A 12937-nucleotide genomic window follows, 5' to 3' on the forward strand; every position below is an offset into this window, starting at 1 on the left:
AAAATAAGAGGAAGGGAAAAATTTTCCCTTCTGTTTAAAATCGATTACATTTTTAATGTAAAGCTATTTTTTTAAAGCAGAGATAGAAAATGACCAGATATGTGTATCTTGCAGAACCCAAGCCCCAAGATACAGGGATGTTGGGGGTATATATCAGTGGTGGGTTGTTCCTGGTTCGCTCCGGTTCTGGAGAGCTGGTAGTAAAAATCTGCTGGCGTTCAGAGAACTGGTAGTAATGGCTGGCTGGCCACGCCCCTGAACCAGTTCCCCAATCATCAGAGGTTTGTTTTTTTTTACTTTTAAAAGCATCTTTTCTTCAGCCAAAAAATGGCTTTTAAAAGTTAAAAAAAAACCTCTGATGATCGCGCGGCTGAGCAGGGATCATCAGAACCCTTTAAAAGTTGTTTTTTTTAAAACAACCTCTTCAGCTGAAGAGGTTGTTAAAACAAAAGGTTTTAAAAGGCTCCTCTGGCGTTCCCAGCTGAGTTAAGAGGTTCTGGGCTGCAATTAGGCAACTTCAACTGGAATCGTCAGAGGAGCCTTTTAAAACCTTTTTTTTTCCTCTAGCCCACCCAATCCCCCCTCCTTACTTACATAATTACTGCTCCTTTTGGGCTCGCTTTCCTTTGGCTTCTGCAATCAGTTGCATCAGGTACAACTGAATCTGGCTGCCTGCCTGCCTGCAATCCATCTCCTCAGTGCCTTTGCTGGCTGAGGAATTCTGGGAATTGAAGTCCACAAACCTTAAAGTTACTAAGGTTGGAGATACCTAATCTAAAAAATATAAATAAAATAAAATAATAAAATATTTGTGCAGCTTTCTGAGATTTGGTGTGTTTCTGTAGTGTATTACTCTAACTATACAAACACACAGAATCTCACAAAGCTGTATGTGGCGTTTTGTGTGTGTGTGTGTGTTTAAGTCAGTTGTGTTGTATGTATGTAAAGTGTGAAAGTTGGTTTTTGAGCTTTCTGTGGCTGTGTGAGGTTCCTGCTTGTTGCAGGGGCCATTTTGGGTGAAGTGCAGCTGCTTTTACATTGTGTGTGAGTCTGTTGTGTTGTGTGTGTGTAAAGTGTGAAAGTTGGTTTTTGAGCTTTCTGTGGCTCTGTGAGGTTCCTGCTTGTTGCAGGGACCATTTTGAGTGAAGTGCAGCTGCTTTTACATTGTGTATGAGTATATTGTGTTTTGGTGTGTGTGTGTGTGTGTGTGTGTGTGTGTGTCCCTTCGCAAGGACTTGGAGGCAGCTCCTCTGAGAAAAAGAGGAGGCGGCGAAGCTCTGGCTGTCCCCCAGGAGAAATCGCCCTGTCTCTGCAGCATTGGTCATGTGACTGAGTGGGTGTGGCCAACTTGATGTTACTCACAGCAAGGTGCCGCCCCACCTTGCCCTAAGTGACTTCAAGTTGGCCACACCCACTCAGTCACTTGACCACCAAGCCACACCCACCAAATAAGCCACACCCACAGAACCGGTAGTAAAAAAAATTTGGAACCCACCTCTGGTATATATGGAGAGTCTGCTGCCATATTTAAGTGGCAACAGGTTACCATTTTACCTAGTGGCACCAATATTCTTATGTAGATAAGAGATTTGCAATTATACTACATTTAATTTTAGGAGGAAGAAGTACAATTGATCACTTCTTCCCATTTTCTAATTTCTGAATTGCAGTCAGTGGTGGAACTATCCAAAGCGGGTTTCTTCCTGTTTTCTGCAAGAGAGACCAAAGTATAAACACACACTGTAGTTCAGAGGCAAAAAGCCATTCCCACCCACCACCACCCAAAATGTCAAGACACAGGTTTGTGACAGCACTAAAAAGGGGGAGTTTTCTGAATATTGTGGTGAATAACAGTAAACAAGACTATTATGTAGTTTTAAAAATTAACGATGGCCTTTGAAAAAGATCAGAAGGGATCAACTGGTTTCCCTTCCAACTGAAGTTGAGCATGTGTAATGAACATATGTTTAAATGTGTACTTAACGGGGGGGATAACAAATGACATAATAGTATTTTCAAGTGTATAATTAAGTTTAAAGTAATTTGAAAGTTTTCTAATGATTGATATAACCTGAATATAAAATGGTTAAACTAGAGTAAGAGATTAGAATGTAAAAATAGCCCAACTATCCAGTGGCCAAATAGATGCGTTTGGCAAGCTCATATACTTGGACTATGTAAATAGGCATAGGGCTTAGTTACTTGAAGAGCTACCTATCTTTCATAGTATCTGCCCAGTCAATATGAACTGGCAAGGTTGGCATGCTCCTGGTTCCTTCATATAATAGAATTCTTTATTGGCCAAGTGTGATTGGACACACAAGGAATTTGTCTTGGTGCATATGCTCTCAGTGTACATAAAAGAAAAGATACCTTCATCAAGGTACAACACTTACAACACAAATGATGGTCATAGGGTACAAATTTAACACTTAATGATATAACACCCTGCAGGTGGCAATCCTTAATGATTTAAGGAATGCCACCTGCAGGGACCCAAGAGGGCATTTTTCTATTGCAGCACCTATCTTATGGAATAAGGTTCCTTGGAGATCTGAATGACCTCTTCCCACCATCCTGACATTTCGAAGGGGCCTAAAGACCCAGCTCTTTATCCTGGTGGGGAGGGCTGGCATCTCTTAATTTAGGCCATTCTCTTTCATTTCTTCCCTGTTTGCTATTCTGTCATCTCTATCTTTTTTTTTCCTGTCTTGTCTTTGTTTTTTTTGTTTTTTTGTTTAAATCATTGGTAAATTACCCAGCATTGGCTGGAAGTTGGACGGCGTATACATGTAAATAATAATAATAAATACAACGTATTAGATATGAAAATGGAAACTGAAAGATTGTAGGATAAACCTGCCATGATGGTCCCAGTGGTTATCGGTACCTTGGCCGCTATATCAAAAATCCTGGATGGCATTTAGAAAATATGCACATTGACAAAATTTCTATCTGCCAGTTACAAAACACTGCACTGCTGGGATCTGCAGCTATATTATGACATCCTAGGTTCTTGAGAAATACTTAATGTGCACAAAGCATAATACCAGCTAAAAATGGCAATTGTGATTTCATATTGTTGTGTATGTAGTAATGATAATGATGTCCCTTCCCATTACTATTTCCCAGCTTTTAAACAACCATCAATATCAGCACTCACTGATAACCTAATCTCAGACGAATCTCTGGAGCTCATTTTTAAATGGGCTGCTATTACTTTAATTACTGGCAGCAAATTCTCCAATTTCAGAATGAAAAAAATATATATATTTCTTTCCCTGGGTCTTGAATCTTCTACATTTAAATTTCAATGAATAACTTTGAATTCTAATATTATGAGCCAAGGAAAAAAAGCTTCTATTTATATGATCTATGTCACTGGATGCATTTAGGAAAACTTACCCTCTTTTCAGCTTGGTCTTGCACACTTTTATATGTATACATTCCAGAAGACCAATTGCACTTTTTAATCAGAAACATGATCACCTGTTTTTTTCCAGCTCCAAAGTGTCTCCATGCAACATCCGTATATATAAACTATTTTTGCTTACTATGCTCTCTCCAACCGTTGGTTGATTTATATCACAGCAGTCTCCAACCGTTCAGGCTTTGGGTGGGGGGAGGGAAGAGGAGATGGTTCTGCACAAGCATCAGGCCAGCACACACCATTCCCTTTGCACAAGTAGTGGGCATGCGCACCCGCCACTTCCACAAATGGAGCGGTGTGCGCTCTCCCGCTGTGCATGCAAGTAGAGTTGCGTACACATGTACGCTCATCCACCACTTCCACATCCCAGTTCTGAACAGGCTGTGGCATGATAGTGGGCTGCAGCCCAGGGGACCTCTGTTATGTCACATGAGCCGCGGTGGCACAGTGGTTAGAGTGCAGTACTGCAGGCTACTTCTGCTGATCACCAGCTGCCAGCAGCTTGGCAGACTGAATCTCACCAGGCTCAAGGTTGACTCAGCCTTCCAGCCTTCCGAGGTCAGTAAGGGGTAGTCAACCTTTTTATACCTATCGCCCACTTTTGTATCTCTGTTAGTAGTAAAATTTTCCAACCACCCACCGTTTTGGGGGGAGATGCATGAGCTATTCTGGGACGAGGCTCTTTTGTTTGTAGTCGCACTGTAGCGCCCTTTAGTTTCACTTACGTAACGTGAACTAAACTTATGCGTGGGCGATACAAATAATATATTTTCAGAAATTTAAATTGTCACAGGGAATTTTATGAAAACCCAATGAAAATGTTTTTAAATAATGCTATGAAATTTTTTTTAAAAGTCAATTAAATTGAAAAAAAGGAAAGTGCTTCAGTATCAGACAAAACCCCTACCACCCACCATGAAAGCTGGAACGGCGGTAGGGACCAGGTTGACTATCACTGATTTAGATTGTTGGGAGCCACAGCCTGACTCTAAACCACTTAGAGGGCTGGAAAGCACTGTGAAGCGGTATATAAGTGTAAGTGCTATTGCTATTTCCTGGTGTAAAAATAATACAATATACATTTAATGGAAAGTACAGTATATCTTAAGTCTAGAGTTCTAAGCTTTTTTACCTCTAGGGGGTGAGCATGTTTATTTTGCTAAAGGAGCGGAAAAAAAAGAAGAAAGTATTGCTCTTCTGGACTTCAACCATATGCAGTTACTTATATACTAATATTCACTGCTGCTTTCTTTTGTAATTCCAGTTAAATATCAAATGTTCACTATTTCTACTAAATAATCACCCTGAGTGTAATTTTACACTACTTAACATTTAGCCTGCATGTTGTAGCTCCATCAGTTCAAATGTGGCCGTTTAAAATCATAATGAAGGTTAATCTCCACCTATACTATTATGTGCAGGGGAGAGAGTCGTGTCATTAGTGACATATATCTGTGTGCCTAGCTTTCCCCTCAAAGTTAGTTGGGGAAAAGCTACACATGGGTGTTGGCTAGAACAGGTGTCTCCAACCTTGGCAACTTTAAGCCTGGCGGACTTCAACTCTCAGAATTCCCCAGCCAGCAAAGCTGGAATTCTGGGAGTTGGAGTCCTCCAGACTTAAAGTTACCAAGGTTGGAGACACCTGGCTTAGACTATTCTAGCTCTGAGCTTGTGAGAAGGACCCTGACAGGACAGATCACAACAGTAAGAGGGACATGCCTGGTAACTTACCCCTCCTGATAATTTTATCACCCTGACTTTGGTGCCGATGTGGGGCCCATCGCCACTCCCGCTGTTTGCCCGCTGCATGACAGTTCTTTTCATCCCAGGCTTCACCTCCTGAGGCTGGCCTTGCAACAAAGCCACCCGACTAATTGGGGGCAGGTTCACTTGCGCAGCGGCAGGAGACGTCACTTGCAAAGCTTTGTAGGATGGCTGGAGCTCGTTTTCAGGCACTGTCCTAGTCTGCCGTAGTTGCTTTACGGTTTTTATTTGCTGTCCTTGAAACTGTGCGCCGTCTCCAGCCTGGAGAGCATTTGCAGGCTTAGGGAGAACAGTCGGGAAACCTGGAATGACTGGCTCTTGTTTTTTAACCATTAGTCTATATTTCACATTTTGGCGGGACTGTGCACCAGGAAGACAAAGCGATGGGCTTCCATTGGTAGGCAGCTGTGAAGAGTCTTCCTCCTCCTGTTGGCCTGCAGAGCCTTGTGGTTGCTGCTGCTGCTGCGCCAGCCTTTCCAGCAATTCTCTTTTTCGGGCCCCAGCTTGAAGCTGCCGTCTGAGCTCCTTTTGTTTCAAGATCTCTTCTCTCAGGCGTTTCTGTTCTTCAATCTTCAAACGGTACTGTCTGGTTTCTTCATCTTCATCGGGAAACTGCAGGATAGCCACAAAAGAAACTTACGCATGGTAAAAAAATAATAATCCAACTTTGCCCCTTCCCCTCCCCCAAAAAAGGTGACACTTGTTAAAAAGATGGCACGTTTTCCCAGCGGTATTCTTAAATTAACTGAAATGCCCTGTCTTTAATGACAAAAACTGCTAACAAAAGCTTATGAGCAATTAATCAAACAAGTAACGTGGAGGCATATATATATATATACACACACACACACACACACACACACACACACACACTACTCTACTTTGGATTTTTTAAATACAGTAAAATCAGAAAGCTGAAACTGAAGCCTTCTAAATCGGAACTCATTTAGAAGTTGCTGAAACTAATTAAACTATTAATATAATTCAAGAACTCAAATATTGTTTCAAATGGGAGCAGTAACAATAAGAGGCAGCCCACTGTGTCACACAGGTTTTATCTTGCTCTTTTCTGACAAACTAACAAAAGGTAGGATGGTAAATGACCTGAAAGGCCCTGATTAGAACTATTGATTTTTCTTACAGAATTTTCAGCCTGATCTGAAACTCATTTGTCACACAATAATTGGTTATAATGAACAGCGCAAGTCAATCTCTCTGACCTTGAACTCATGCACTCTCTTCAGAATTAAAATGTTGCCAAATGCAATGTTGGAATATTAATGGAATATCAGGAATGGCTTTAATATTCCAGCCTTAAGCTTTTTAGAAAGTATTGCAGCCTTTGTGTGCCAAATAATCTCTCCAGCAGTCTTAAAACTCCAGCAGGATATATACATCCTTATTCAAAGCTGCTGGGAAATTAACAGTAAAAAAATTTTTTGTTGTTGTTTTTTAATTTGCAGCTTCAACATACTTTAATAATGTGAACTGCTGCTTATCAAACATAACAGCAGTCTTTACTCCGACAGAAAGCTACAAACCATCTACAATGTACAATAAATTTACTATTCTTTGATAATAGATTTAGCTGCTTAGATTTATTATCTATATAACATTTCCATTAAAGAATATTGAGGATACAAATATTGTTAAGGAAACTGTGTGTTCTGAAAGCAGTTACAAGAAAATGGAAAACAACAACAACTGAGAAGAATGTGATACCATAATATTAATAGAATTAATGTAATAATCACTAACTGAAATTGTGACTATTCTTTTCTAGCTTATGTAAAAATCTTAAAGGTTCACTGCTTATTAGAAATAATCCTTAATTTTGTGTAGTTACCTTTCAAAGTTACAATACCTCCAAACACTTACAACCACCGCAGTATCCCCATGATCAGAAGTAGGGCACTTGGCAACTGGCATGCATTTACGAAGGCATCCTGGAGTCATGGGATTGACATTTGCAACCTTCCTAGCCATCAAAGTCAATGGGGAAAACCTGGATTCACTTAACAACTATCTGATTCACTTACTAACTACAGTGATTTGCTTAACAATCATGGCAAAAAAAGGTCATAAAATTGGGTGCAACTGACTTAACAAACTGCTTTGCTTAACAGAAATTCTAGTGCCAACTGTGGCCATGAGTAGAAGACTACCTGTACCGAATTCTCCCACCCTGCATATTCTTAACCATTCCATCCATTTCTCTTGCCTACTTGGGATGCTCCAACACTGTTTTAGAATAAATAAATAACTAAACACCCTGAGCAGAAATTTACTTTTTACTGGAGTGGCTCAGCTGTTAAGATGGTGGGCTTGTCAACTGGAAAGCCAACAGCCTGGGTTCAAGACCCAAGCGCTGCATGCTGCGATCATCTTGCCCCAGATCCTGCCAACTTAGCAATTGCATGCTTAGTTAAAAAGCATGCAAATGCGAATAGATAAATAGGTACCGCTTTGGCAGGAAAGGTTACTGTGTTCTGTATTTTCATGCTGGCCCCACAAGGATGGAAGCATTTCTCAGACAATGCAAGCTCCCTTGGCTGAGAATCAGAGGTGAGCATCGTCCCCTTGAGTGGGGTCATGACCTTTAGCCCGTTACTATATTTTCCCAAAGCATCATTCCCAGAAATTTAGAGCCCTGGCACAGTAGGTCCTGAATCTAAAATTTAGATCTTTAGATTTGCAGCACCCAATTGCCTCCAAGTATCTGATCCAAATAACCCTAACCCTATCAGCATAAAAAATAAGTCTAAGTGTTGTGACCCAGGTTCCTGGACCCAGACTCCTGGACTCGGATGATTCAGAAAATGAGGGAGAAGACCTGGCAAGCCCTGCTTCTCTTGAGCCCTCTCCCTCCCTGGCACCCACTCAAAGGGAGGGGCCGGCAAGGCCTGATTCTCCCGGGCCTTCTTCTGATTTGGCAACGCCCCAAGAACAGTTTTGGAGGGACGCAAGATTACGAAGGCTTGATCGACGTGCGCAGCAGCGGAAGAGTTGGGACAAAGCCAAGTCATAATTGTCATGCAGTGACATCTGCAGAGACTATAAATAGGAGGCGGACTTCCTGGTTTTTGTCTTGGACAAAGCAATGAATTTGGCGCAAGCTAATTCATGGAGGAAGAATATATTCGTGAGTAATTCTGGCCTTATCTATAATTTCCTCGTTATCTCCAGAAACTTGGCAGGCCCGTGGGTAGACGTGGCCAGGACATGTATCTATGTAAATAAAAGGAAAAAAGGAAGGCCTCTGACGGACTCTTTGCTGGGAGTATTTGGGGAAGGAAACAGAACATTTTGTCCAAGACCTGACTAAAACATCTTCCACCAAAGATGGATCAGCAGCAGGTACAGCAGCAGTTAGAGCAGCTACAGCGGCTAATCAACAGCTCCAGCAGCAAGTGGCTCACTTGGCAGGCCAACTTGCTGCCAGGAATGTGCCTGCAGCCCCCATCCTCCCACCTCCTCCTCGCCGCAAGTGCCCGATAACCGTGCGGATAAGTTTTCTGGGCAGCCTGAGATGTTCCCGACCTTCTTGGGACAGTGCCAGCTCTACATGGCTATGAGGCCAGAGGATTTCCCAGACGACCGGGCTAAGGTGGCCTTCGTGATTAACCTTCTTTCCGGCTCGGCTGCTCGATGGGCCACGCCCTCTTGCTCCAGGACAGCCCCTGCTGGCGGACCAACAGCGTTTTGGCAGCACCTCGCACCATGTATGAGGACCCGTCAATGCTGACGGCAACCAGGCGCCTTAAGGAACTCCGTCAAGGGAAACGCCCCTGCAGGAGTACATCGCAATTTCGTCTTTTGTGCCAGGACTCTGACTGGAATGATGCAGCGCTGGTGGGCCAGCGTTCAGGAGGGACTCTCAGAGGAATTGCAAGACGAGCTGGCCCGCGTGGGCGCGCGGACCCTCGACAACTTGGTGCCCTTTGTCTCCGCCTCGATGCCCGTCTGCAACGGCGACCGTCCCGTCGCACCCCGGGACCCTCCGTCGACATCTGCACCCCCACTTCCTGCACCACCAGCACCCAGGGTCGCCCACGTTTTGTAACCGCTGCGGAAGAGCCCATGGAGTTGGGGCGGCCAGACCTCGCCTAACAGCCCAGGAGCGGAACCGAGGCGCCAAGGGGATTGTGCCTGTACTGTGGGGAGCCCGCCACTTCGCCGCTTCTTGCCCCAGAAAGCGGGGGCACGACGCCGGTCCCCGAATCACAGCGTGACCAATCGGAAGCGGGCAGGCCCGACTGGGAAACCCTAGGTCGGGCACGTACTAAGCCCCACTGGGCGTTGCGGAAGTAGACTCTGGGCCCCTCGGCATCTGATTCTGGACACACGGATATGGTTGGGGAACCAGTCGGACGGGCTCCAGGCGCATGCGCTGGTGGACTCAGGGCCACAACAAACTTTATGGACCAGGCCTTTGTGACCCAGTTTGCGGTCCCGTGGTTCCGGTGGACCCTCCGATGCGGTAGAGACAATTGATGGGCGAGAACTGGTGTCCGGCCCCATTAAATTCGCCACCCAGCCTTTGCGCCTGGCTATTGGGGACCATGAGGAGGCGATCCAGTTTTATGTCACGGCGGACCTTCATTTTCCCTTGGTCCTTGGGTTGGCCTGGCGGACCCACGATCCTCAGGTGGCCTGGTCGCGAACGCCATCTCTTTCCCGAGTCTGCAGTGCGTCGATCACATCCGCCACACCTGTGCCGCCAGAACGTCCCCACCGCTGCCATCACCTTGCCTCCTGAGCTGACGGACTTCGCCGACGTGTTCAGCGAGAAGGAGGCGGACCGACTACCCCGCATCGGCCCCTCGATTGCCCGTGGACCTTCTGCCCAACGCACCACTGCCTGTGGGACGCCTGTATTCCATGTCGGGCCGAGTTGGCGCCCTCAGGGACTTCCTGGACAAAAACCTGGCCCGAGGTTCATCCGCCTTCAAAGTCCCTCTCGGCCCGGTCCTCTTTGTGAAGAAGAAGACAGGGACTTGCGCCTATGCTGTGATTACCGCCGGCTAAACGCCATTACGGTGCGGAATCGCTACCCCTGCCGCTCATCCCGGAGCTACTGGAAAGGTTGCGGAGGCCACGATCTTCACCAAGCTCGATCTCCGGGGCCTACAACCTGGTGCGGATACGAGAAGGAGGCGAATGGAAGACGGCATTCGCACCGATACGGACACTACGAATACACTGTCATGCCATTTGGGTTGACCAATGCTCCCGCCGCTTTTCAGCACTTCATGAGCAGCGTGTTCGAGACATGTTGGATCGGTTCGTGGTTATCTACCTCGACGACATCCTGATTTACTCCCGGTCCAGGAAAGCCACCTTCGACACGTCAGTCTGGTTCTGCAACGCTATGGAGCAACAACTCAATGCGAAGCTGGAGAAATGCGTCTTCTTCCGGACTTCCATAGAATTCCTCGGGCATATCATCTCGCCCGAGGGCATAGCCATGGACCCATGTAAAGTAGAAGCTTTGTGTAGCTGGGAAGCCCCTCGTCGGGTGAAGGATGTTCAGCGCCTACTGGGCTTCGCCAACTACTACCGGACCTTCATCCCGGGCTTCGCCACACTGACAGCTCCACTTACCCAGCTCCTCAGGAAGAAGGTTGCATTCCGGTGGGGTCCCCCGCAGCAAGAAGCATTCACAGCCCTCAAGAAAGCCTTCGCCACGGAACCCGTCCTGAGGCATCCCGACCCGCTCCGGCCTTTTGTGGTGGAAACGGACGCGTCCAATGTGGCTCTGGGAGCGGTGCTGCTACAGGCTCCGACGAATGGTGGCACACTTTTTCCCTGCGCTTACTACTCCCGGAAACTCAACCTTCCGAGCGCAACTACACTATCTGGGAAAAGAGTTGCTGGCTATCAAGGCTGCATTCGAGGCTTGGCGACACCATCTGGAGGGCCCGACATCAGGTGGAGGTCGAGCGGACCATCGGAATCTCGAGCACCTCACCACAGCTCGGAAGTTAAACCAGCGGCAGATCCGGTGGTCGTTGTTTTGCCGGTTCAACTTCGCGTGACCTACATTCCCAGCGGTCACAACCGAGGCGGATGCCCTGTCCCATAAGCCAGAGTACCTCTGCGCCAAGGACCCCCTTCCTCCACGGACAGTGCTGCGGCAGAAGCCTTGGCGCAGCACGGAGCCAGTGGACTTGCGGGCCCAGGTGCGAGGCGCAGCGCCAGGACGCCTGGTCGCAGCAAAGGAGGCGGAGGTGGGCCCCGTCTCCTTGGACCTTGGAGGAGGACTTACTCAAGTTTCGGGGGCGATTATATGTGCCCACAGGACCACTCCGAGCCCTCGTCATGACCCAGTGCCACGACAACCCTGCAGCAGGACATTTTGGGTTCTTCAAGACCCTCCACCTGGTGACACGCACCTTTTGGTGGCCCAGTGCGGCATGATATACATGCCTCGTGACATCCTGCGTACCGTGCCGGCAAGCCAAGACCGCCACGGGGCCCCTCCCGGCTCCTCCAACCCTTGCCGACACCCGACAGACCCTGGGGCGATCTCTATGGATTTCCTGACAGACCTGCCGCCGTCCTCTGGGTTCACCACGGTGCTGGTGGTGGTGGCCATGCTCACCAAGAGGGCACACTTCATCCCATCCCGCGGACTGCCCACAGCCGCAAAGACGGCCCGTCTCTTTCTGCAGCACATCTTCCGCCTCCATGGTCTACCGGACAGGGTGGTTTCGGACCGCTGGAGTTCAGTTCACAGCCCGCTTCTGGAAGAGCCTGATGGCGCGTTGGAGGTGCAGGTATGTCTGTCGTCATCGCACCATCCGGAGACCGACGGGGGTACAGAGAAGGTCATCGGTATACTGGAACAGTATCTCCGTTGCTTCATCAACCAGCAACAGGACAACTGGGCCGACTACCTGTCTCTAGCGGAGTTTGCTTTTAACAACTCTCAGCACACCTCTACTCAGATGACCCCGTTCTTTGCCAATGTGGGGTACCATCCGCGGCTCTTCCCTCTGGCACCACCGGACTCTCCTGTTCCCGAAACGCAGACCTTCCTGACGGAATTGCATGCGGTCCAACAGTTGGTACGTCAGCAGCTGAATCGGGCAAAGGAGGACTACAAACGGTCTGCTGACCGCTCCCGACGGGCAACGCCCCCGCTGGCAGTTGGAGACCGGGTGTGGCTCTCCACCAAACACCTCCCGTCCGACCGGCCGGTAAAGAAGTTGGACCACCGATTCATCGGCCCGTTCCCTGTCGAGGCAGTCATCAACCCGGTAGCCTACCGACTGACCTGCCACGATCCATGCGGATCCACCCGTTTTCACGGTCCCTTCTGGTTCCTGAGGCCACACCGAGTCCCCTTCGTGCCCAACAGCACCCGTCACTGTCGCCGAGGACGGGTCGGAGGAATCTGAAGTCCACAGCGTCTGAGACTCTCGCTGGCTAAAGGGTCGTTTCCAATATTTGATCGCGTGGAAGGGATACGGGACTGATTTCTCCTGGGTAGATGCCTCCGGCGTTCATGCCCCTGACCTGGTGCAGGCCTTCCATGAGCAGAACCCAGCCCGACCGCATCCCGATCGTCAGCCCCGGGGGAAGGGCCCTGCGGTGAGGGATAGTGTTGTGACCCAGGTTCCTGGACCCAGACTCCTGGACTCGGATGATTCAGAAAATGAGGAGAAGACCTGGCAAGCCCTGCTTCTCTTGAGCCCTCTCCCTCCCTGGCACCCACTCAAAGGGAGGGGCCGGCAAGGC

The 12937-nt window shown here is 47.8% G+C and overlaps 1 protein-coding gene across 8 annotated transcripts in view; it reads right to left on the minus strand.

The window, feature by feature from the left end:
- RBM33 (RNA binding motif protein 33) overlaps window positions 1-12937 on the minus strand; it is a 131340-nt gene that overhangs the window by 46820 nt on the left and 71583 nt on the right. For all 8 annotated transcript variants that reach the window (XM_058180395.1, XM_058180394.1, XM_058180397.1 and 5 more), the window contains one exon: window positions 5162-5806. In XM_058180395.1, coding sequence (XP_058036378.1) covers window positions 5162-5806 — 645 coding nt within the window. The remainder of the gene's footprint in view (window positions 1-5161; window positions 5807-12937) is intronic.

This window comes from Ahaetulla prasina, chromosome 4 (genome assembly GCF_028640845.1).
Source record: "Ahaetulla prasina isolate Xishuangbanna chromosome 4, ASM2864084v1, whole genome shotgun sequence".
NCBI classification, from domain to species: Eukaryota; Metazoa; Chordata; class Lepidosauria; order Squamata; family Colubridae; genus Ahaetulla; species Ahaetulla prasina.